Source organism: Carassius gibelio, chromosome A14 (genome assembly GCF_023724105.1).
Source record: "Carassius gibelio isolate Cgi1373 ecotype wild population from Czech Republic chromosome A14, carGib1.2-hapl.c, whole genome shotgun sequence".
Classification (NCBI taxonomy): Eukaryota; Metazoa; Chordata; class Actinopteri; order Cypriniformes; family Cyprinidae; genus Carassius; species Carassius gibelio.
This window is the reverse complement of record NC_068384.1, coordinates 16,222,088-16,248,065: the sequence shown is the minus strand read 5'-3', so window position 1 is coordinate 16,248,065 and position 25,978 is coordinate 16,222,088. Positions and strand designations below refer to the sequence as shown.

The 25,978-nt window shown below is 37.4% G+C and overlaps 2 protein-coding genes across 4 annotated transcripts in view; one reads left to right on the top strand and one right to left on the bottom strand.

Moving 5' to 3' along the window:
* Window positions 1–86: 86 nt before the first annotated feature.
* Window positions 87–8,722, bottom strand: ube2d2 (ubiquitin-conjugating enzyme E2D 2 (UBC4/5 homolog, yeast)). The gene is made up of 7 exons (XM_052615448.1): window positions 8,443–8,722; window positions 7,141–7,204; window positions 5,635–5,666; window positions 5,379–5,456; window positions 4,909–5,014; window positions 2,263–2,356; window positions 87–1,239 (listed from the first exon to the last, which is right to left on the bottom strand). The coding sequence occupies exons 1-7, from the start codon at window positions 8,464–8,466 to the stop codon at window positions 1,194–1,196; spliced, it is 444 nt and encodes a 147-aa protein (XP_052471408.1). The 5' UTR covers window positions 8,467–8,722; the 3' UTR covers window positions 87–1,193.
* Window positions 8,723–10,176: 1,454 nt separating this feature from the next.
* Window positions 10,177–25,978, top strand: part of LOC128027657 (protein phosphatase 3 catalytic subunit alpha) — a 36,938-nt gene continuing 21,136 nt past the window's right edge. The window contains exon 1 of one of the 3 annotated variants that reach the window (XM_052615447.1): window positions 10,177–10,570. In XM_052615447.1, the coding sequence (XP_052471407.1) occupies window positions 10,513–10,570 (58 nt within the window). In that variant the 5' untranslated portion in view covers window positions 10,177–10,512. Of the gene's footprint in view, window positions 10,571–11,509; window positions 11,654–25,978 lie in introns of those variants that run through there. The other 2 variants (XM_052615445.1, XM_052615446.1) reach the window with 2 other exon arrangements.

Genomic DNA, 25,978 nt, shown 5'->3' with positions numbered 1-25,978 from the left:
TTCAAAAAGACTTGAAATTAAATGGTTTGCAACAATACATGCATCACCTTTTTAAACACTAGGAAAAACCATGCAGACACAAAGCATTTCAGACTTTAGTAATCATTTTATTACACAGTTTTAATCAACACACAAAGCTCAACGAGCCTGTCAGGAAATTAAATATACAGAAGTTTGTCTGAGGAGCTTGTGTCCTCTCACCCAGGGACCCAATCGATTCTGGCTGAACCATGTTAGCATCTAATTCAACAAGAGCAGGAAAAAGAAGAAGAAAAAAGCAACCTAAGAGTTACAATGGTGATTTGGGGGAGAAAGAGAGAGAGAAATGAAACAAAAACAAAAAACAGTAGGACACATGTTATAGAGACGGTTTTAAATAACTGGTCCGAAATCCTCCATGTGGTGAACGTTTGAGAAGTTGGTCATGGCTAAGGAAAGGGGTAGAGACTGTCTTCGCAATGACAAATGGAAACAAAATATATATATATATTCATAGTTTTCAAGTCCATTAGAATACTTCGGAGGAGAGGACAGGAGGTCCATTTTCCTTTAACTACTATGATTTTAAAAGAATTTGTTATAGATTTTATACAAAAAGATAGCCAGCATACCCCTCCCTTTTCTGCAATAAAGAAAAAGAGAGAGAGAGAAAAAAAACAAAAAAAACTTCCTGATCCAATGTACAGTTGGAAGCCCAGGAAATGGAAATGAAAAAGTAAACTGTAAAAAACATATCCCTCTATGTCCAGGCTATCACAAATTGCAGGGAGAAAACAAAATATAGCCCTCCCTTCCCAGTTCTTAAAAACAACAAGGAATGCTTTTAGAGCCATAAACATCTTCTACAGCAAAACTGATACGGACTGATCCTAAGCAGCGTGTACGTCGCTATAGCAACGGAGAAGATAAAGCAGGAACTGTGGAGTGGAAGTTTGAGTTTGGGAAGGAAAAGGGGCTACAGTTGTGGTTGAAGTATGTACACCATGGCAGCAGAAGGCTAAAAGTGGGGGGAGGTGCTCTGGTGAGGGGAGGCGTGGCTTAAAGAAAGCACTCCAATGGAAACCAACAAGATCGTTTTTTTTTCTTAAGCTTTTTTTCTTCTTTTTTTTTTTATCTTTTGAACGTTCGAAATCTCCCCTAATCTTAAGATGGAGAGGTGTAATTTTTCTCCCATCATGATTCTAACTCCAAAACTACATTGCATACTTTTGTGTCCATTCCCGAGCTATTCTGTTGTACCTGTGAAGGAAAAGAAATAAAAACATTACCATCACATCAATAAAGAACCATTTTGGTTCCCCAATGAACCGGTCTTAAGATATTTTTTTTTTCTTGTGTGAAGATTTAAAAAAATATAAAAAAACTTTCCACTATATAAAGAATCTTTTATGCAACAAAGGTTCCACAGATGCTAAAGTTTCTTCATAGAACCACAGATGCCAAGAACTCTTATTTAAGTTTAATAGGTAATGCAAACTTTGCAAAGAGTAAGGAAAAAAAATTGAAAGATGGGGCGGTTAAAATTATATTGGAATTAAATATCAGTGTGGGAAAGTAAATGGCCGAAAGAATGCCGTTTCTGAGCTCTTAGCATGTATGTGAAGTACAAATGAACTTCTCAAATGATAAAAGAAAATTGTGCATCGTGCCCTCTGACACGGTCAATAGCCCTTTTCATGTATTAAGGGAAACTTGGAAAAAGTTGGGCATCGACCAGCAATTTACAATTTATTATAAAGGAACTCTTCAGTATTCCCTTGAGTTCTTACAAGGTCCGGCCCTCGGCCTCAATTGCGTTTTCCACCCACATTTGCTAATAACAGTAGTTTCAAACAATAAGAATCTAACAGGAGTTGGCATTAAATTACCTTATCATAATCATAATCAATTTCAAGTTCAATTTATTACACCCAGCTCAGTCTGGTTTAGATAAAATAAAACACTGTTGCACGCTGAGCTATTGAAGCCTAGTTTTTGGAATTGCAGCTGATAACATTTTCACATTGTCTCCATGCAAGTCAGCTTCAAAGCTCAGCAACAATAAAAGTAAATTATTCACAAAACAGGTCTTCAGGGGGTCAAATACAGTTTTCCCAGGGAAAAAGAAAGTTGACAAATCTCAAAACGTGAAACTGCATAGACAATAACTTCGCTAATAATGCTAAATTAGCTAATGAATGACTGCATGACAGCACCTGTGGAAAAGCATTGGGGCAAACACACCGTGTGCAGTACTGATCTAGTGCATAAGAGGACACTTACTTTTCCCTGTCAGTCTTGTAAATGCGGGCGATCTCAGGTACTAAGGGGTCGTCCGGATTGGGGTCACACAGCAGAGAGCAGATAGACAGGAGAACTGAAAGACAAGATAAGAATATTAAATCTAGAAAATTCAACTTAAAATAAAACAAACAAAAACAAAAGCAACAACATTCTTATTTTAACAGACACTCATTTCTTAATCAAAATATTTGAACACACCAGTAATTTGTTATAAGCAGCTCAAATACACATGCATAAAAAAAGTAATCGATGTAGTCAGAAATAACACTCAAACACTAAAATGCCTTTAACAATCACTAAACGTGAATAACTGCCATTTAATCAGATTCAGATCAAGAATCTGGTGTAAAACATGAAATATTTCTGTTTGAATTTATTGCCATAAATCTTTCTATTTCATGGCACATACATAAGGCCCTATGATTTCCGTGATGCAGAAAATGCAGAATCCAGTCATAAATGCAGAATGTCATGGAATTTGTCAAATTTATGAATTAAAGTATGTCATTACACTTAAGTAAAATCCCAATATCACCTAGTATCTGTAAATATTAAGCCGCAAATGTCGATTTAATATGCATGTTCTGCTTGTCTCTGTTAATGAATGTCAAAGACGCGCGGTTTCGTTTACTACACACATACTGAAGCACGCGTGATACTTGCGGTGATTTCAGCGACTGTCGTCTAACTAAATGATGACATAAACATCTCCAGAACTGCTCGGAGATTCACTTCATGTGCATTTGACCGTTTGATTGGAGTAAAACTAGCGTCATATCACATACACCGAACCGTAAAGGTATTCACGGCAACCCATCAAAGTAAATGCGGTTTGATTGTGCCCATTATGGTTTTTCAGTAGAATGTACATAGCCTACTACTACTAAAATTAAAAACATTTACTTCATGTTTTAATTTTGTTACTAAATCCTCTTAGTTTGCCAAACAAAGTTTGATTAATTTTCAATAATTAAAAGATAAATAATTAGACACACAGTGTGTCTATGCGTAGGCTACAGTGTAGGTCAAGACTTTGTTAAAGAGCATAATAGGACCCCTTTAAGGTCAGACAATTCTGCACATGACAACTTTACAAGATTTTTTTGTTGAATTTTTTACAAATTTCAATACAAAGCAGGATTCTGGGTACTACATTAAAGTAGTTTTCACCGCACTTGAGCATTCAAACATAAGTGAGCTTTTTTTTTGTTTCTACACTAAATTTTGTGGGTAACTGGGGATGCACGATTATGCCAAAAAAAAATAAAAATCATGATTATTTTGGGTCAATATTGTAATTACGATTATTTAACACTTATGAGGTGCCCATATAACCATTATATGAGTGATTTATTTAAAGAAGGTGATGGTATCAAATGTATTTTCTGTAAATAAGGTTGCTATGACATCTACACTGTAGAGACCAGTGGAATTTCAAATAAACAAAAAGTCCTTAAAATTAATTCACCTGTCAGTAATAAAAAAAAAAGCAAAGTACAAATGCAATAGAATAAAGAAAATACAAATGAAACAAACTGCTTTATGCTAGTCTCAAGCAGTTTATAGCCTACTACAGAAATGAATAATTAAAATAAAATAAAACCGCAGTTTTCACTAAGAATTAAACTTGTGTGTTTCTTAAAGCTACAGAAGTCCTTCACTCAAGAGCAGTGTGATTATGAATTTGTCTTATGTTGTTTGATTAATAAGCAGTCGCAGCATGGATCCAAATGACTTTTACACGTGTATTTTCATTCTGAACTGTGTTCATTACATGGCAGATGAAGGCATATATGAATAAATCACCAAATGCAGCATTTTTGCGTGTATTTGACCATTTAGGCATCCACCTTGAGCTAAAAGATTACTTTAAATGTTCATGTTCAGTCCAGTCTCTGAGAGAGGAGCAAGTCAAGTTCTCTTTCATGCTTTTAAAAACATGAATAATTATACTTCGATAAATCAAGCACATCCCATTTTGCAAATGTCATGTTCCATGATATTACTGATTTGCATGGGAAATTGGGCTTTTATGGAGAAATGAGCAGCGCTGCAAAAGGGGGCGGAATGGGGCACAATATTCATTTCATCTCAATTATTGCATTTACATAACCGTTGTGAGGCCAAAATCGAACCGTTTTTTCTCGATAAATTGCACAACCCTAGGGGTACGTAATAAATATTGTCCGATAATTAATGCGCATCTCATCAGTTAAGCCGGTTATCTAGTCAGCGGTAAATTCCATCAGGTGCGTGATTTCACATAGAGCAGCTGTTACTACACAGAGCCGTTGTTAACTGACTAGCTGCGCAAATAAACGCTGATGAACGTGGATTTGCACACCTAGCCAGTTAACAACGGCTCAGTGAAGTAACAGCTGCTCTATGTGAAATCACACACCTGATGGAATTTACAGCTGATTAGAGAACCGGCTTCACTGACAAGACGGCTTTAATTATCGGACGATATTTATCGCGCACCCCTACATTACATGACAACCCTATGGGTAACCCAATAAAATCCTGAATAAATACCCATACATGCTACACCATGGGATCATACAGACTGAGGCTAAGAAACTGGAATGAATTGCTGTAAAACAATGTTTGAGAACAGAAGTGTACCTTTGGAGATGGTGAGTGCTGGTGACCACTGTGACCTCAGAATATCAAGACAAATGCTGCCATTGCTGTTGATATTTGGGTGATAGATTCTTGTGGTAAATGCAACCTGAGAAAGGAGCGACACAAAAATAAGCATGCAAATCACAACCTTTACAGGCTTAACAAAATTACAGCCAACTCTAGAACAGTTTCTAATTACTGAATATTGTGATCCAAACACTGGCTTCCTTCAAACGCTTTCCTTAATTCAACAATAGGATTCTCTGCATTCTACAACTGCATATGACGTACAGTCATAAGATGAATTATTTGACTATATGGTGGGAGGAAAAACATTTCCTTATGTCATGACAGAAAGTACAGGTTGGTAAAAGGAGGATTCAAAGCAACAAATAATTAAGCAGCACCTGAGAATAACCAAAACACCTGAGAAGCTGTGCCCGAGTCAAACAGGTGTAGATATTACTGACCTTTGGCGGTTTGAAGGGGTAATCTGTGGGAAAGTGTATGGTCAAGAAGAACACTCCGCCCTGGTAAGGACTATCATTCTGTAGGGTAAACAAGTTTAATTACTATGAATTACATATAAAAATATATACATCACAATTCAATAACTCAAAATGATCTACATTTACTAAATATTTCAAGACACCAACGTGCTTTAAGTTCCAGAGATTCCTGTAATGTTACAGGCCAATATAGAAGAAACAAAAAGTAAATACTTACTGGTCCCATTATTGTGGCCTGCCAATGAAACACTGAAACAAGACAAATGTCAGAGAAAGGCTTTATCAGTCTCACCATGTTCATCGTATTCTTAAAAGTCTTTTTAAACCTCAAAGAGGTATATTTCTCGATTGCAAGCTTAGAAATAACTCTTTTCAGAATTAAAAGAGCCCATTGAGGAATACAGTATTAAATATGATGAAGCAAATTTGGGTACAATTACGTTGTCATATTTCAGTCATGTCTCTGAGGCACTAAGTGGGTCAGATGGTTGCACGAGTCAGTTTAATAGTGGTGACTTTTGAGGGAAGCTATATATGCTGTTTGTCGGTTTAGACAATCCACCGTCTTGAGATAGAGCTTCATACTTAATATTGATGAGCACCATCGATCACGGGACACAAACACCGCAAGACAGGAAAAAGCACCTCTGACAGCATGTCTGAAGCCATTATGACATTCAGTTCCTATAAGTTCTGTATACACAAGACACCAAGAAAAACTGATTCTATTGATTTAACTTAACATGCTAGTAATAATAAAATCATATCTATGCTTTATAGACTCCACTGTTTAAAAAGTCAACACAAAGGTGGTGACTAGTTCTTAAACCACAGATATTTCTCCTCAAGCTTAACATACATACATGAGAGGCTTCTACTATAATGTAACTATTTGTATGTGTGCGGTCTTTGTGAAACATACACATATAAACAAAGACTCATTTTTAACGCAAAGCAAGTAAAAACATGGCAGGCTTTGAATGAATTGGCTCATGAAAAGTGGTCTGTACATTAAAATGTGGTCGATAAGGAAGATCTGAGAAAGAAGGGATCTGGCTTCACCCTAAGTTTTTTTTTCTTCTGTGGAGAATACGCTGCACTGATTAACTGTTCACAAAAAGAACAGTAATATGGATTTTGGACAGTTAATGCTATCAAAGGCTTACATCCCACCCTCCCAAAAAATAATTAATAATTGTTGCACTTTTTCCCCCCAGATATAAAATTGCTTATAACTTTGTTATGCTATATTATGACCTAGATACAATCTTTTCATAAACTTGTTATTTTAAAACAGCACAGTTTTATTTGAAGTTATTGATAATAGGCCTCATCGATTAGAGCTGAAAAAAAAAAAACACCTTATTTGGGGATAATTGGCATACACCCAAAAACGGATGCATTTAAGATCAGTTCAATGAGGCCTACGACCAATCAGTTTCAAAAAGAAATTAAAAACCTGAGCTAATTGAAAGAAAACAATTTGACAAAAGGAATCCTAAATTTGATGATAATATAGCATAAGAGATTTACAAGCATTTTTTAAAAGGCCGTCATATTTTAACAAACATCAAACTAGGTAAAGGTTTTTCAGCACAGCACAAGTGTTAAAAGTAAGTTTAAGTTTGGTAACACAATCAAAGCTGAGACTAACGATAATTATCTGTAAAATACGTGTAACTCAAATTTGAAGTTACACTGGTGGGCAAAGCGAGTTACTTACTATCATCCCCTACTGGGCCCGCTGAACACTGAGCAGGTGGGTCACGGCCCAAATCATGCAGCTCCTGCAACACACCACAAACAAAATTGCAGTTTAAAAACAGTTCATCTATCATGACTTGAAGACCAGCAGGTAAAGCTCTGCATCCCCGGTCCAGACCCCTTCCTGAAACACCTGCAGTGTCTGCTGCTTCCAATGAAGCGCACCAAAATAAAACAGAGAAACTGATACAGAAACTTAATACTCCAAATATCTGTGCATTTGATAAAGTTACAGAGAAATAGACAGAACAAAAGCAATGGATGGATAATTTAAAGAATAAAGAGTTCAATATCAAATCAGACACATAGCAGTCTGTGTAATGGACTTATTGCTGCTGTAATGACAGAGAGGTGACCACTGCTTATATAACTCAGATTTTTCCGGGTTAGTCCGTTCTGCTAAACCCCAAGATTATTAAATCGTTAAAATTGTAAGAAAAGCACAAAGAAGGGTCTGAAATGTGAATATGAATGCTTTGGACCACGTCCATAAAGCCATTTGCTTGCGCCACGAGCTAACTTCAAATCTCCAAGTACAAAACGTAAGAGTTTGGCTATAAAAATTAAACAAATCTACTAAAAGGACTAAACATTTAGATCGTGGCGAGCACAAAAAGACATACAATATGAACACCACCAATATATTATGAAAATGATGTAAAACATCAATGCGATTATAAACTGAGTCCAGGTGCCTCTACCGGAGCGGTAGCCAGTTAACAACCCAAAACAGCAAGAAATAAAGACATGTAATATAATAATAATACACACTAATATTTGAGTAGTAAAAAGAGTCAAGTCAAGAAGCTATGGTGGAAACAAATGTGTGTTCAAGGTTTCCAAATGGGCCTTAGCATTGGTGGCAACGAGGGGTTAGCATGCTAACACGTTATCGTGATCTTACATTAATCCTCAAGTAAAACCATTTCAACCCGACTTCAATTTCAAACGACTTTATGTTTCAGTTTGAGATAATAAAAAAACAGAGGGGAAATACAAAATCAGTGACCGAATACACATTTATTTATCAAATCACGCACAGTTCGACGGAGGATCGCTAGCTGTCGTGCTAACCGTTAGCCCGAGCCGAACCGTCGAACCGGGGTGTTTTACTACACTTGTCACCCCACGAAATGCCACACTTAACACGCGTAACTTCTCAATAACATCTCTTAAATCGCCTTTCCGGCGTAAATGAGGAAGGATGGTGCGTTTTCGGTGCGGAACAGGGTTAATGGCGCCCGTGACTTCCTTCTCTTACCTTGTGGATTCTTTTCAGAGCCATTGTTGTGCTGTTACTGCTGTCAAAAACACACAAAACCAGCCTTTTAATCGACTAAAACAGCGTTTCTTCAACTTCGACGCGACCGACCCCTCCGGTGTCTTAATAAGGTACGCCTTGGGGTAATAATTCAGTCGGTGTTCAGTGTGTGACGGAGCCGGTTGGTGTAATTTGAAGGCGAAACTGAAAGGTGGTGCTGGTAGCGGTTCGATCCTTCCTCCTGCAGCAGCGGGCAGCGAACAGCTACCGCATCACGCACACTGCGCAGCTCTAATCAGATCCTTCCGCCAATGGACGCAGTCGACGGAGACAGATTGCGCGCCGACCCCAGTTACTAGATAGAGCTGTAGTGAAACACGAAACTGATGCAATAGCATCGCCAGAATGGCGGATCGCGCTCAGTAGTTACTTCAACGCTTTTTGAGCCCAAATGAAAGCCTGTTGAACGCTTCTCTTTGGAGCCGACAAACGAGTAGATGATAAGCTCAGAGTGGAAAGAACTAGGAGGATATAAGTATGATATGTGGAGATGTTTATTGTACGTGGTGTTCATGCGACTCATTTTCATATGCATATGAACAAAACGGTTAATATAATTTTTACCATGAATGGCAATAACATATTTAAACCCTCGTTCAGAGGAAGTTTCACCAATGCGGAGGGATATTTGACAAATTGATGGTTTATCGCGGCAAGAAACGAGATTATCGTCCATAGATAAAAGAATGTGTCTACTTAAAATATATTTAAACCTAATTATTTTACCATGCCACATTAATCTGTATGCACTTTACAAGTATGTTTTTTGTTTTGTTTAATCATATATATATATATATAACCTGCTTTTGTTCTCATTTCTAATATTTGATTGTCCTAACAATTAATAACACATTTTTTAGGCTGCTTTTGTCTGATCCTCACATAATCGTGATTATACAAATCAAAAAAGATCAAACTATCAGCCTGTATTCCTAAAATACCTTGTTTCATTGTGATATCTTTATCCCATTGCACAGGTACATGCCCTCTACTACACCATTCACACAATCACATTCACTGAAAAGAGCTTCCTTTAGGCCTATATGGTGGAATAGAACAGGACAGTGGGTTCAAAGGAAATTGTTAATGGTACAACACTAAATATTGCTGATTATTAACGCATGACCACAAAATAGTGCAAACTAGAGAGTGATTAAAGCATAAAATATCAAAATGGACGAGGTGGTATATTTAAAACCCACTGTGTTGTTGTGGTAGCATGGAAACGTGATTCTTTGATAGCTTGCTATTGAATGCTTATTTAAAAAATAATAATACTAATAACATTGTATTGCCATGGTACATGTTCAGAAGTCAATGGTATTACCATGGGTGGGGTGTAGTGCCCAAAAACAATGGAAAACATGAATTATTTTGTACTTATGTTAATGAAACAGCATTACAAAATAGTATTTGTACAATTTTTGGTTGGACACATAGATAGATAGATAGATAGATAGATAGATAGATAGATAGATAGATAGATAGATAGATAGATGGTTGTTTTGCAACATTCACGTCGCATTCTGTACGTCATGAAGCATTGAAAAGACTGACATCAATAAAGCAGCAACAAGGCCTGGGTAAGCGCGAGCTCTCTCTTATCTCGTGCGCAGGGAAACCCCGAATCAGCCTCCGCGTGATGGCAGTATGAGGCAGTCCCTGCAAACCAGTGCGTGGGAGTTCCTCTCTTCGCCATGTCGGGGTGGTGCTGCAACGAGCTGAGGATACCCTGAACCGAGCAGAAGTGTCCCAGCCCCCATCCTGCTACTCAATCCATCCATCTAACTGTCTACCCATCCGCCCCCACACGGCACCAGGCAGAGTCCAACATCTCCAGCAACCGTTTTGCCGGATCGACTGCGACATATCTTCCCCCTGACCGTCGGTGGACGGAGGAGAGACGCACCAAGTGATGCGGCTTCTGCAGCCCGCGCATCCCGCAGCACCGAAGACCGCACGCTCGCCTGTTAGGAGTCGGCGCACTTTTCCCATTATCTACAACAACCCATGAGAATGTCCAGCACAGACATCATGGGTTTAAACGCTACCGACCGCGTAATCAAATGTAAGTGCATTGTGTTGTTGTGTACCTTTTTAATCATACTCAGCATGTTTGAGCATGCATCGTTAAGTGCGATTGTGCATGATTCGCGATGATTCTATTTGATGCGCTGTAAGGAAGATATTTTTTTATCAAATATGTTTTGAAAACCTCATACGCCACGCATTAATGATTTATCAGAGATCAAAGGATGCTTCGGGTGGTGTGTTTTGCATCGAAAAAAAGTATTTCCATTATATGAGATTGCCAACCCATTAAGGTTCCCTAAATGCCCAGCAATGCTGATGCAGACGAGGTACGGCAAGTCATTTTAGCATTTATTTTTTAAAACTAACATTTACGTTAGTAAATTAGTAACGATTATTGGAGTACGTTTTTCAAGAAAATACATATTCAGGTTTCAATTTCAAAATGTCAAATTTAATTCAAGTGTTAACATTTCTATGTATCTGTGAAATTTACTATCACTTTTGGAGTGAAAATGGTTTCTTCTGTATTTATTTTTTGTAACGAGTCACTTGAAAGTATATACTAGTCATCTCAAAAGTAAAGGGAAAACACAGTTGTTAACTAATGAAATAATAATGCTAATCACAACTGGGGTGATGTCTAAATGGACACTAGTATCTAATAAGTGCAGTTAACTGAAATAGCATACATAGTTTTTCTTTTTCGAAGATGTAAATAGATTACTGAAGGACGTTTTTTAGTGCTATTTTCATGTTTAATTCAATGTAACTTGCCTTTTCTTTGTAATTCTTTGTGAATTTACTAGTAGTGTAGATGTAGTCACTAATAGGTACTAAAATCTATATTACATATAAAATTGAGTAATTAAAACAAAATTACAGTCACATAAATCTAAGAAACAGTTTTTGAAGAATAAATGCCAAACGGCTTGCCACATCCGTGGAGCGCATCGACGGCTGCGCGCGCCTGCTGGCGGATGGATGAACTGTTATACAGTGCCAGGTTACCCGAGAGAGAGAGCCATAGAGGGGGAGGAGAGCAAGAGAGAGATTAACATCTCGATCCAATGAAATATTTTTGGCAGTTTGAGGATGACAGCGAAAGGACGACTTAAAGGTAGCGTGGCTTTTGCATTGCATTCCTGCATTGTTTCATGCATCTCCTTCATGCATCTCCTTGCGCTCGCCCATACGCATCTTTTACTCCAATGTCAGTGAGCGCGCTTGTTGGGTAGCTACCAGCGCTCGGATAACGAGGTGATCTCGTGAGTTACCGTGTCGATTGTACGTGCAATGATGTTAAATGCCTCGAGACCTTGCAAGAGTGCACTCTTCTCAAGCGGGGAAAATGCGCTGAGATGTTCGCAATGTCAGCTCGTGCACTGACATGCACATCCTTGCATAGATGGCCTATGAGGGTATTTTAGTGTATCATTCCGAGGCAGTTTATCGATTCGTTGGTACAGCGTTACACACTGCAAACAAGGCTGCACATAGAAAATGCACTGCATCCAGAAATCCCAGTGGCATTAAAGCTAAATTATAGCAGAAAAACAAGTTGCACTGCAGTACAATAAATGTTATGTGATGATGATGAATCGATACGTTAAAAAACTATACAAACACTGTAAGCTTAGTTTATTCAAAGCTATTTTATATTTCCAGTTTTTGCAATAGATAATAAATATAAAATAACCATTAGAATGCCAAATAGTGAAGATGTGGGCATTACAGCATTACTGGATGATGGGATATGTGTGGATGTATAGTGTGGGCGGTTAGCGGAGAGAGGGGTTAATTAGACTTCAGCAATGCCTGTGCATACTGAAAAGCTACCAAAAAAGCATCTGTTCCCTGTGGATATGTGATCGATTTGTTTGGATTATGGAAGACAATAAGAGCAACATGGGAGGCACGTTTTGGACCACACCATAGTGTTTGAACAAGTTGGTTTGGGCAGATAGAGATGTGTTGTGTACTGTAAGGTCTATCCCTTCAACCCTGGAGTGTGGCCGCCTGTAATTATTTAGCAACATATGCCATTCTGCATTAAATAATCATAGTGCAGCATGTGTGTCACATTTATGTAATATTAACCATTAGGTATCTTGGGTAATAAGCTTTAGGGAAGATCTGTGTGAGAGCGTGTCCAGATATAGCTGGTGTACGAGGAAAGCAAAGCAGCCAGTGTGAAGGTGAGAAAGGTATGAGGAGGACACAGCACAAGTTAAAAACTGCATGATGGTTCATGGAAACCTTTAGGAAAAAGTACATTGGGTTATCCTTGATATGGTATAATGGTAATCAGTGTTGGGGGTAACGCATTACAAGTGACGCGAGTTACTTAATCAGATAACTTATCTAATCTTTTTAAACTTTTTAATTTACAAGAAAACATCAGAGTTAATTTTTCAACAAAAAAAAAAAAATAATAATAATAATAATAATGTCAGTTACTTTGTTTTCCCATTAATTGACTGAAAAGTCTCCTGTCTCCATATTGGGAGGAATCTGAATACAGAGGCATTGTGTGCGCTGTGTGAACATGATGTAGTTCTAGACTAAATGTAGTGCATTAATTCATCCCACTCGAGGAAAAAATATATATATTGAAAGTAGTCAACAAAATGAATTAAACCAGTGAAATGCAACCTCAGAATAGGACGCAAACCTGCGATAATTAAATATGTTAAACAAAAATGTATCTAATCCCATTTTCTTGCTGTTGACCTTTGATGATCCAGTTCAACCATACTAATAAGCAAAATGACTTTAGATAAACTAACAATTGTGCTTCATTGTTTTATTATTGCTTAAGAGTGTTGAACCTTCTTCTCCTGTGTTCTAATGTACATACGTGAATTTACTTTTCTTTCAGCCTGAGGTTTTATTCATTACAATTTTTGGTGTGAAAGGGCTTTTACATTTGCTATAAATAGAAAAAAAAACTCCAAAACTTTTACTATAGTACAGTATCCATAAAAAAGCATGGTTTTGCATTGGAAGATGGCACGATTGAGACAAACACAAAGTAAGCGAGTAGATTGCTTGTTATGAATTTGCTCATTTCCACAAGTTATGTGCTGCATTCTCTGTGAGACAGAATGTGCCTCTCTGCCATCTGTCTCCTCAAGGAATGTAGTAATGCGACAGTAATAACTAGATTGTTCTAATTGCTTCATAGTGTATTTTTTTATGATTTGTACCAATAGGTGTTCTTGGCCTCTAGGAATGGAGAGGTTTTGAAACAGGACAGTATTACTTGCTTGCAGTCATAAACACACACTTTCACTGCATTATCTAAACAGCATCAAAGATCGACATTATCTCCAGATTTTGTGTCTGTTCTAATTCATGCATGCCTCCTGCCGAGCGCCGACACGCAACGGGATGTTAAAGCCCGACACTAAAACTAAGAGTGTTGACATGAGCCTGGCGATAAATGAAACAAGAGCAGGTGAAAGAAAAGAGAGGGGGAATGTGTGAAAAGTGCAGAGGATGAGAAGTGGCAGAGACAGGGATTTAGGCACTTGACAGCAGATAGATGGATGGATGTGCATGTGCTTGTGTCCCAGCAATCTCTTTCTCCCAGACACAGGGGCAAACTCTTAGGAAGTGTTTGGAATAGTATTTTTAGAGTACTGTGTACTTCACTGTGTATAATGAAAATTGCCAACTATATTTAAAAAATAGTAATAGTATGCAGACAATATGCAAATCTAATATTGTAGAGGACAAAAATTATTTTTGCAAGCAGAATGGTGTAGCTAACTAAACCATGCTAACTAGCCAAACCCATGTTGCACAAAGTAGGATCAAAGTACCTTTTAAGGAAAATAATATTTACTTGGTTGCCACATTTACAACGCCTCCAGACAGCAGTTGATATCTTTAGTTGAATCTTTAGGGTCTTAATGAAAAGTCTGTAACATAGTTTGGTTAAAATTTCTCAATCGTAGTGTAAAACAACACCCTTTTACTGTCAAAAACAGCTCTTTTCAGATCAAGCAGTTTTGTAGCATTTTCCTTTAAATGTTAATGATCTCTGCTGACCCCGCCCCTCTCTTCCAGGCCGCTCTCTGAAGCTACGTCTACATTAATCTGGATACATTTGAAAACGGCGTTCTCATTTTAAAACTCTCTCCGTCCACACTAGCGTTTTCAAGTGTCTCATCCACACTGAAACATCACAAAACATTACATTTGCTTTCTGTGCATGCGTAAAGCTCAAAAAAGCTCACTGCAGATGTTACACACGGAACAGACATGAGACGTTTTCATGCAGTTTTTCTGACAGGAAACTTTATTTATTTTATTTACAAAAAAAGGACTAACCATTCACTGACATGTCCAGATTGTATGTCTGAATTATAACGCAACTGCCCTCATGTTTTGCCGCAAATAGCGATCGCCAGTAAATTAGCTTTCATCTTTAAAAACTGTGATATGAAGAGTGTACAAAATAACATATCGGTAGTAATAGTGTGAATGTGCATAGCACATAACATGCACAATACCAGTATAAACATGGATATCTTTTGGTATAATATGCGTCACATGACAACGTATTAGTGTGTACATGGCCTGAGGACTGTTTACTTTAGTTGCATTCATAGTGAAACTTGCTAATTAGCACATTATTAGGTCGGCTTGATTTAAGAAAGAGGAAATTATTTAACGAGATAAAAAAATAAGAAAACACTTAGTGGATTTTTATCATTATAGGGTGTTTGTGTACACACACTGCCAACACACATTTCAGTTCAAAAAGCTTGTAAAAGTGCACGTAGCATCCGCTGACCCCTTTAATCCTAGATGAGAAGCTAAACATAACCATGAGCTATGAGCTTGACTAGACAAAAACAATGGCATGGAACAGCTAAAGTGCTTCAGTACATGGAAAATGGCAGATCAGGGTTTAATTGCAAGACTATGTGTTAATCACATGACACAACACAACTGCTAAACAAGATAACAAGACAAACGAACATGACCCAGTGAGTGAACAGACCTAATAATGAGAAAAGACGATGAACCAATGAAAACATGACATGAGAAACAAGCTGGAAAAGGAGGTCACATGACACAAACATGACTGAAGTAAAAGGAAAGGAGATGACATAAAAGACTTGACTAGCTAGACCTGGACTGAAAACATGAACAAAACCCTGACAAACGTGACATATATAGTGTTTTCAGATCGGTCCTACCACTGCACATGTGCAGTCCTAAAGTGCGAGTCTCAGGTTTCTATGGGAACCAGAGCTTAATGGCAGCTGCAGTGGTGAAGTGACAAGAGCCATCATATTGCGCATTGCAGTTTCTCCCATTCATTAACTTTGTCACATGACCTCATTAAATGCATGTAGAATCCTCTTGGGATGTTCCTGTTTATGAGTTTGGGAGTCATAATTATGATGTGACTACATTTAAGATTTTTGGGGGGGGGGGGGGGGGGGGCCTATGTGTTGGCCAAAATCAAAATTCTTTTATTTTCAGTATTGACAAAAAAACATTTAAAGAAAAAATTGCACATATGGTGTGGAATTGATGCTTTTTCAGAGCTAGCATTCTCGTTCTGCCACAGAGAACAAAATGAATGCTTTAATGCTAATTTACAATACACAAAATGTGTACAAATTACAATTGTATACAATTACACAATTGTCACAATTACTTGATCATAACCAATACCAATTCGTTTCCGCCATTATTTTTCAATTTACTTGCCTCCAGCTTAGAAAGTCAGACTTTCTTGCTGGTAATTGCAACATTTTGTGGGTTTCATAAACATTAACTTTGCAAATATGATAATTCTTTTGACTCAAATGCAGCATATTACAGTAAGTGCAGTCCAGTTTCAGTTTTTGGAAATTTGTATCCAATTTTCTATAGTCATCTTAATGCCTGGCAGAATGTTCAAGTAATGAGGCCAGAAAAAGTTGTGAAACATTGCAGCTGATAATGCTCTCTTCATTTATCACACTGGAAATTGAAGTACACTGCATTGTGGGATATAGTGCTCAGAGCACTGCATACTGCAGTACACTATTGTATTCTGCACATTTTGGCAAATGGCATAGGTCATCCAGGAAGTTCATGCATATATGAAATGAGTATGCTGTAAGCAGTGTGCATCCTTCATACTGCATAAATAGTAAGACTAGGACTGTAGCATGAAATATGTAGTATGCTGTTCTGAATGTAGCCACACTTCAGTTCTGCTTTCATGCATGTGAGATGCTTTTATCAAGGACTAAAGTGCTGGCCAGCTAACCAGATACTGAGCTAATCAACTTCATCGCCCACCTGAATGATGCAATGGAGAGAGAGCGAGAGAGAGAGACAATCTTGCATCAAATGCGGTGTACAGGACTGCAGGAAAAATGATGAAAACTGTTTCCTCCCACACAGATGCACAAACACACACAGACACACACATATGTTACGGGTCACTAGAGATGTTAACTTGAGCACAAACTCACACACACGATGCAAACAGATGTGTGTAATGGAGAACGCTCACACGCTTGACAACTTTCACTAACCACAATCTATTTTACACACACACATTGTAGGATGGAAAACAAAATGCAGTCATCTGTGCCCTGGGCAGGACCTCTGGCTAAAATCACACTCACCCCGTAGTCTATCATTCATACATTTTATATGTCATGACTTCTTTCAAATGAATAGTGCAACTCTGACATTGTTTAATTGCTTACAACATATGCTATGGCTGTACAATTCATTGAAATAAAACAAAATCATGGTATGGCCCAGAGCACAGGCTGTTGTCAACAAAAGAAAAACATTAAGGACTTCCACCAAAATAAAGGTTAGATGGTATAAGATTTGAAAATGAAGAAATTGAGACTTCCTTAAATATTAGTTCTTTACAGTTTATAAATAAAATCATTATAGTATTTTTCTTGAATGGTCATATTTTTTCTTAAATGGTCATTTATTGATTTATTTATCAACTCTAATCTTTATATATATATATAAACAATTACAATTAGGTTTTCTTCCCTTAATCATGCAATCCTATAATATTTTATTTTATTCCATAAAGCTATGCATTATTGTTATTTTATTATATTATTATTATTATTATTATAACATGGGGCCAAATTGTGCTGCCCAACAAGCAAGAACAACTTGAAGCTTTATTAGGATTGTTGTTGTTTTTTGTATTTTTATTGTTTATTTAATCATATTCATAATCACAGTTTTTTTTAATCAGAAAAATCATAATTAGATTTCCCCAAAATTGTAATCCCTACCATATGCTGAATTGTATTTATTTATTTTTTCTTTGTGTTTGACGAACAAAACATAACATACAAGGTTTTTCTCAACATGAGGGTGAGTAAATAATGCTAGATTGTTCATTTTCCATGACTTCCAGGAAATTGTAGGATATTTAGAATCATTAGTGCACAATATAGGATTTGGACTGGGGTAAAAGTATCATGCCATCACATACAGATACCCATACGAAGAACCAAAACAAAAGGTGAAACGGAGAGGAAGAGAGAAAGAATGAGAGAGACTAAATTTAACCATAAATACTTTGGGTGTGAGTTTGGAGCACAGAGGACAGTAGATAGCGCAGAGCTGAGACCTAACGAGGCCACGCAAAAGCAGGAACGCTTTTGTGATCCAGGAATCCAATAGAACGGTTCTCTCTGCCATTTATCCTGTATTTACTGCTGCCTGAGTGGATGACCTCATCATTTCTGGCCTGTCAGTCAACCCAGCTCAGTCTGCTGATTGGTTCATCAGTCTGTTTGTCATCTCAAAGGCCTGTCTCCCACTTTTGTGCATGCGCAGTCTGCGCAGATGGCCCCATCATGTGTGAAGTGTGCATTAATTGTGCAACATGAAATCATAAAACAGCACTTGAAAAAATCCCTCCGTCAGAGGCATGTGATGCTGTACCCTCTCTCAATCTGGGTCAGGCGCAAGTCTCCCTCTTATCCATCTCTTTAGCCAAGTTCCCATTCCTTCAGTCCCTTTTCTTTCTCTTTGTCTCATCTCTGCAGAATTCGGGGATTGACAGAGGACGTGGCGGGTGTATCTTTGAAGCTCGACTGTAGTAACAATATAACACTTCTGTCTGACACGCAGCAAAATGTGTCTACCATCGTTTTTAGGTCTCAGGGGCTGAAATCGAGCTGTCCCATGGTTGTGTGATCACAGGATGATGTTTTTCAGATTGTCAGCGGTTTAATTACAGGATCTTGCAGCTTGCACAGTGGAAGTGCTTCTGGAACGGCACCGTGGGTGTCTGATGGTCTTTGGCTGCTACAGTTATATGCCGCTTTAGATCACACAAGTTTGTTTTCCGACATTGCACTCAACCCCCCCCCCCCAAAGAGATACATGAGCTTTTTCACTGACAACATCTGCAGCAGCAGTGTTGTATTGTACAGTGAGTTCACTAATAATCCAGCACGGCTCCAGTATGACCTAATTAGGAACAGGAAATCTCTGCCTCTGCAGACGTTACTGTGCCTGAATCATACCTGATGTACCTGTGAATCACTAGTCCAAAGTCCGACATGTAAAGACTGAATGAATTTTTTCGGTTTGAAAGTTTCCTCATATTTTAAAACCCCCTAAATGAACATTCGTCATCATTTACTTAAACCCTTGCATCATACCAAACTAATGAAAGGTTTAGATATTTTTAGTTGTCGGTAAATACACTGCCATTCAAAAGTTTGGTATCAGTAAGATGTTACGTTTTAAAAATAAGTTACAAATGTTCACCAAGTCTGCATTTGTTTGATAAAAATTACAGTAAATCTGTAATATTATTACAATTCAAAATAACTTTTTTCAGTTTTAATACATTTTAAAATGTAACTTATTGTGATGCGATGCTGAATTTTCGGTATCATTACTCCAGTCTTCAGTTATCAGTTGTTATCAGTGTTTCTGGGTCATATTTTTGTGAAAACCATAGAACATTTTTTCAGGATACTTAGAAAGTCCAAAATGAACATTTATTCATCATTTATTTGAAATGGCATCTATTGAACAGTAGAGTATATTGATAAGAGTAGTTATTTATTTGCAAAAGTAACTTATTTTATTCAACGCAGCCAAACATTTCTGAAAACATAACCCCAACAGTATACATGAGTGTTTTATAAAACAGCATTTCACACAGCTGCGTAATGGTACAGGAGGTTTGAAGTGGTTCTAATGCAGGTGTGTGCATTATAATCACCGCAAAGCACTGTATTTTGTGCCAACTCGACACATATTGCTCATGCCCCTACTGGAGAATCATCAACAGGGAACTGCATGAATGTCTGAAATTGTGGATGATGAGGCTACACCCATAAATAGTTTGTAGTTTACTGATTTTAAGACCAGAAGAAAAGGAAAAGACCTCTGTAGGGACAATAACACATGTGGAGATGTTAATCAGAGTCTCAGTTAGTTGTAGTAGGTCCCTCAGGTCTCTTAGGCCAAGGTAGGTTTTTTTTTGATCCAGCGTTCCTCTATTATAGCCACAAGGGGGGCTGTATCCTATATATTAGGATTTAATTTGTATTTAATTAATAAAGTTGGATTTAATTTGGTATTTTTCAGACTAATATTTACAAAGCCCTGAGGGGTTTAAAAAAAAATTGATATATTTTGACATAATGCTGTCCAAAATTTCTAACACAATGGCAATCAAACAAACAACAACAATAAAGCTATTTTAGCCATCCAAAAATTCAGCATAAAAAAAAAAAATAAAAATCTGCAGGGCACAAGAACAACAGCAGTAACAGCAGTTTTGAATGCATAAGATCTCACCCTCCCTGCAAATCACTCTCCAAAGCCACGCTTCCTCCAAAATAGATGAACGCACACAGGCAGACCAGAGGTTAACCAGCGACACAATGAGAGATGACGTTGGTGGAGGGTTGAATGCAGCGCTGTCAGATTACCTCATTCAATGGTGAAAAAAACATTACAATACAAAGTGCATAATATTACAATAATAAAGCCTTCCATGCTCGGTCTGCAATAGCGCAATGAACACGCTGAAGATATATCATGTCTGTGCAATTATTTTATGCTCCTATGCCTTCCACAGACAATACAAATACATATAATTAAATATAGATCACTTAACTTGATTGCTGTTGGGATGCGAAGAGACTTTCAACAAGCATAGAAAATTATTTTTTTTAACCAGATCACCTACCGTGCCTACAGAGAAATCCGATTGTAAAAGAAGACAGCTTACACAAATGTCAACTATAGCACTCCTAGTGGCAACACTGAGAACGCAGCATGTACCTGAGTTTTCAATTACACACTGACACATGTAAAATCAAGTTTAGCATTGCTAGAGGCGTCTACATTCATGTACTTCAGAGTACTTCAGAGTATAGCATCCAGCCAGCAGTATTACAGTATAATCAGTTTGAACTTGATTCCCACATTGTTGTTAAAAGCAATAATCTTTGTCAACTTTTGCTGTGCTTTGACAGTCGTTGAATTAAAAGAGAAAAGTCGTTGTAGAAGAAGACAGCTTATGTGAATGTCCACTATAGCACTCCTACTGGCAACACTGAGAATGCAGTATGTAGTTGAGTTGTGTATTGTGTGCTGACAAAATTGATACGTGAAATACATTTTAGCATAGCTAGAAGCATCTAGATTCCTGTACCTCAGAGTATGTTTAGACCTTAAATACTTTAAAAAATATTCATGTTTGGCTAATATGAATCTTTATGATAAAACGGTAGTCTTTGAAGTCGGTTTGTTTTGAGAGGGCGTGCTCGATGGCGTTTCTCCATGTGGAGAGGTGAAACCCAGCACTAGTGTACTGATGATTTCTCCTCCACAGCAGGGCTTCACACTTGAAGGCAACCCATTGTGAGTGTTTTCCTGTAAGTTGGGGTCAGGGCAGGAGGAGGGCAGGAGTGAAAGGCCATGGAGGAGGTGAAGGAAAGAGTGAGCGAGAGAGAGAGAGAGAGAGAGAGAAAGAAAGAGTGAGAGAGGCTCTAGCACAGCTGTGACCTGAATGAGTCCCTCCCCTCGTACCTCTGGGGTCCGGGAACAAGCACGAGCCTGTCAGCGGCCTACTTTCCCAAAGTATGATTCTAGGCCATTATGTGTGTTACCACTGGTGGGGCTCCAGCAGGCTCAGCGGATCCGCAGAACAATCCTTTTCATTGCCTGTAAACGTGTGAGGGAGGGCTGGCCGTTTGCAAGTGTTACTCTGAGAGGTGTACCTTACAGGAGGAAGTCAAGGTGAGGTTGACTACTGGGAGCACGAGGACACTGAAAGAAAAAAAGCAAGGAGATTTGGGAGGGAGATTATCGACCAAACTACTGCACATTGTGACTGGACATTACTTTTTTAGTAATGCATAGATGCATAGATTTAGCATAGATGGTTACATTAAGATCATCCGTTTAACATCCTTTAACTCCCATGGAACCTTTCCATTTGACGAAAGGTTCTTTATAGTGGATAAATGTTATTTTGTTCTAAAAAAGGTTCTTTTAAGTACTGTTCACTGAAAGTTTCTATGGGGAACCAAAGTAGTTCTTCTATGGCATCATGATAAAAAAAAAACCCTGTTTGGAAGAGTAAATTAGTAAAGAGTATTTTGAAGAAAAAAGTTACAAGCTGTTCGTGCATAGATAAGAGTCCTAAAGTTGCAAGGACTAAAGTCTCAAACCCAAAGAGATATTCTTTATAAAATTTACAACTCGTCCACGCCCTCCTAAAGTGCCTCGTTTAAGCACGCCCCCACATATCTACGTCACTTTGTGGGAAGATTTGCATAACATTGCCCAAATGGGAAGTCGTAACTTTTATTCTCGCTGTTGCTGCCGCCGCCAGGTCGTGGAGACGCTGTGTGTTTCTTTGTGAAAGAGAAACTACTTAGTTTGGTCTTCCAAAAGAGGACACAACTAGAAATCAGTGGTTAAGTATTATTTACAACACTGTTCCAGAACAGTACAACCCAAATATTCAGATAGGTGCAGTGCATTTTATGAAGGACTGTTTCCTGAACCTGGGAAGGCTGTGTACAAAGGTTGTTTCTGAAAAAGTTCCTTCTTTGCAAGGACAGTCTGGCGCTTCTGACTCATAGCCTGTAAGTACATTTTAAGGTTCAAAGAATTTGCTACTGATGATTCAAACTTGTTGTTGGCCGTTTCTCCGATCGCAAATGCAGACATGTTTTATGTTTATACTGCGCGATATGCAATGCAATGCGTAAAAAGACATTATAAGTCATTAGTAATTATATCCCCACTCGATGCAACAAATGCCTTGTTTGTAATGGTTTTTATTGTTTTTGTCTCATTCCACAAGGACACGGCATCACAGTATGGTAAGGTGCATAACATTTCTGTCACACGCTTGAGGTATTCAGCCAATCACAATGCACTGGATAACTGGCCAATCAGCGTACACATCGCTTTTCAGAACGATGAGCTTTGTAAAAATCAACACATTTCAGAATGGCGGAGCTAAGAGGAGCAACAATTATGTACAGTATGTGGAAAATAATGTGTTTGCTGAACCTTAAACCAAAAACACAAAATAATGTTCTTTTTACCAACGTCATATGACCCCTTTTAAACATCACACACGATAGCGTTTATTGTAAGCATTCTACCATTATGTAATCTGCTGCTTTAAATGCTTTGCTGCTTTGACTGGCTGTCAATGTTTTTATCGTTCATCAGCTGGGAAAAAATGTTTTATAAAATATCATTGTTATAGCTATGGTGTGGCCTTCACTATTGTTAAATAATTAGAATGATTATAAAAAATTATAGTTACAGTTATCATACTTAGTGTGAATGGGTTTATTACGGTTGCTCACATTTAAAGGGACAGTTCAGTCAAAAAGGAAAATTCAGTCTTTTTCTCACCCTCAGCCAAAAAGCACTTCAGCCTCACAAACATGTATAAATGACATTACATTGGATGCAGCAACAATGGACCCCCATCAACAAACAAATATATGTATATTTTTTAAAGTATCTTTATTTGTGTTCCACAGATGAAATAAAGTAATTTGGAATGACATGAGGGTGAGTAAAGGATAACAGAATTTTCATTTTTGAGTTTGAACTGTGCCTTTAAGGTTAGTATTCAACCTTGATGAGTTTTTAGACAATCCCTAAGCTCTCTGATTAATCAGTTCACAGGCTCAATGCGAGCCACCGTCGTCTCTGTCGATATACTATCACATTCCTCAGAGTCAACAACCGACTTGTAATTTCAGCACAATTATAGCTGAAATAACAAGTTAAGTAACAAGTTTAACTGCTATACAGTGGCCTCGTATGTCTCCTGTCTCTTTACTCACCAATGCTGCTCGATTGAAAATGACAATAAAAACAGTATTGTGAAATTTTACATTTTAAAATAATTATTTAGTGTCATAATATTGTTAATGATGTTGTAAAATGTCATTTTATTTCTGTGCTGATTTTCAGCAGCCATTATTATTTCAGTCTTCAGTGTCACATGAATCTGAGTTCAGATTGAGTTGGGCAGGTCGTTCCACCTGGAGGGAACATTTAATTTAAAAGTGTGTGAAAGTGATTAAGTGAGTTTAAAAGGTAAAACAAAAAAAATCTAACCAGTTAATCATATTCACAGACAAGATTTTCAACTCCATTTCCGCTTACACAATCGCAAGCTAGGGACAATAATAATCGCAATCTTCAATCGCAATCTCAAGCTTCTGACAATAATAATTGCTCAAATTGAACCACATGATGCTTTTTTGTACTTTTAAAGTTTTTTTACAGCCACTAGTCACTGAATGTTTTTATTGGATGGAACAGAGCAATGGAAAACTTCTATTTTTCTGATCAATAGAAGAAAGTAATGTGAGAATATGAGCAGTCAGAGATGTTTTTTGTTTGCTTGTGAATGAATTTGAAGCTTTTGTGAGTGTATTTGTATGTGCATTTGAGTGAGAGAGACGGATCAGAGTTTGTGTGTGTGTGTGCGTGTTTGGTCTGGTGCTTGTTTTTTCAGTCTCTAGTAGATGCAGAAGGAGTCTCAGCATCTGTCTCATCAGCTGGAGGTTGTCACACACACACACACACACACACACACACATGCTCTCACACACGGGTCAGTTATCCTGACCTCACACTGCTGCTGCTGCTTGTCCTGCCTTGACCTGTTCCATCACACGCACACACACATGCGGAGTGTACAGGCTGTGAAAGTGCTAGAAGGAAGTTTGACACAGAGAAGAAAATAAAAGCGCAGCAAGTATTCATGAAATGCTGATATGAACGTTCCATGCCAGAGGTCAAAGGTCAACACCAATGCTGACAAAGAGCAGATGGCAACTCCGTATTGGCATTGCTGATCACAATATGCAAAATAAATGTGGGTAGTTGACATGAAATACATGTCCTTTTTTCAGCCAGCATTTTGCTTAGTTTTATAATTATTTGTATAGTTTTTTTTTTTACCCATTTATTAATTAGACACACTACAAAATTTTAGTAAACTACTAAACCCAAAAAATATATAATAATTATATATATATATATATATATATATATATATATATATATATATATATATATATATATATATATATATATATATATATATATATATATTTAACCTTTTAAATTCTTAAAATGAATATGCATTTTATAATCTGCATATTATAATGTAGTGATTCTTGATTTCACTAAATTCAGCATTTAATATATTTTAATCAATTGAGGGTTTACATGGAATATTTGTACTTCATATTTTCATAGTTTCACTTTAGAAACATTTAAAAATGATATACCAAAGCCAAAAAAGTGTTTATAAATAGTGACAATTTTATAACCTTAAAGTTGATCCCTAAAATCTTTATTTTTTCTTTTAATCCCAGAATTAATATTCATTTTCATTCTTTACATTATAATGCATAATTTCAAAAATTCACTAAATTCAGCTTTTAAAAAGGTTGATGTAATTCTTGTCTGTTTTGATTTTAGACATAATGGCATAGAATTTTCTTAAATGTAATAATCTGTTTAATAATTCGTATTCATACAGGTTCAAACTCAAAGGTTCATGGACGCATTATATGTCAACTATACTCGTGTGTTTATTGTTTAGGCTCGTGCTGCTTCTCTGCAACAGTCGTGTTTATATTTAGCTCACATTGTTTTGTACGGGTTCGTTCCACTCTTCGATCAATGATTCATGGCGTTTCATTTCATTGTTGTGGTTTATAACCCAACATGTTTATTTACATAGAAACGCCTGTGAAAAGATGCACCACATGTGTGTTTAATGACATGAGAGGGCATGTGAGGCCCGTCACTGTATGACTGTGTCCATGACAACAGTAATTATGCTCATGTTCAGACAGAGGACAGCGTACAGTATGTGCTTATTCTAAAGTAATGTATGCAAATATCCGTACTG

Coding starts and splice junctions, on each gene's coding strand:
- ube2d2 (XM_052615448.1), bottom strand. CDS start 8,466: ATGGCTCTGAAAAGAATCCACAAG. Junction 5,667..7,140: donor GGGCCCAGTAGGGGATGATA/GTAAGTAACTCG, acceptor GTCTTGTTTCAG/TGTTTCATTGGCAGGCCACA. Junction 5,457..5,634: donor AGGCCACAATAATGGGACCA/GTAAGTATTTAC, acceptor TTTACCCTACAG/AATGATAGTCCTTACCAGGG.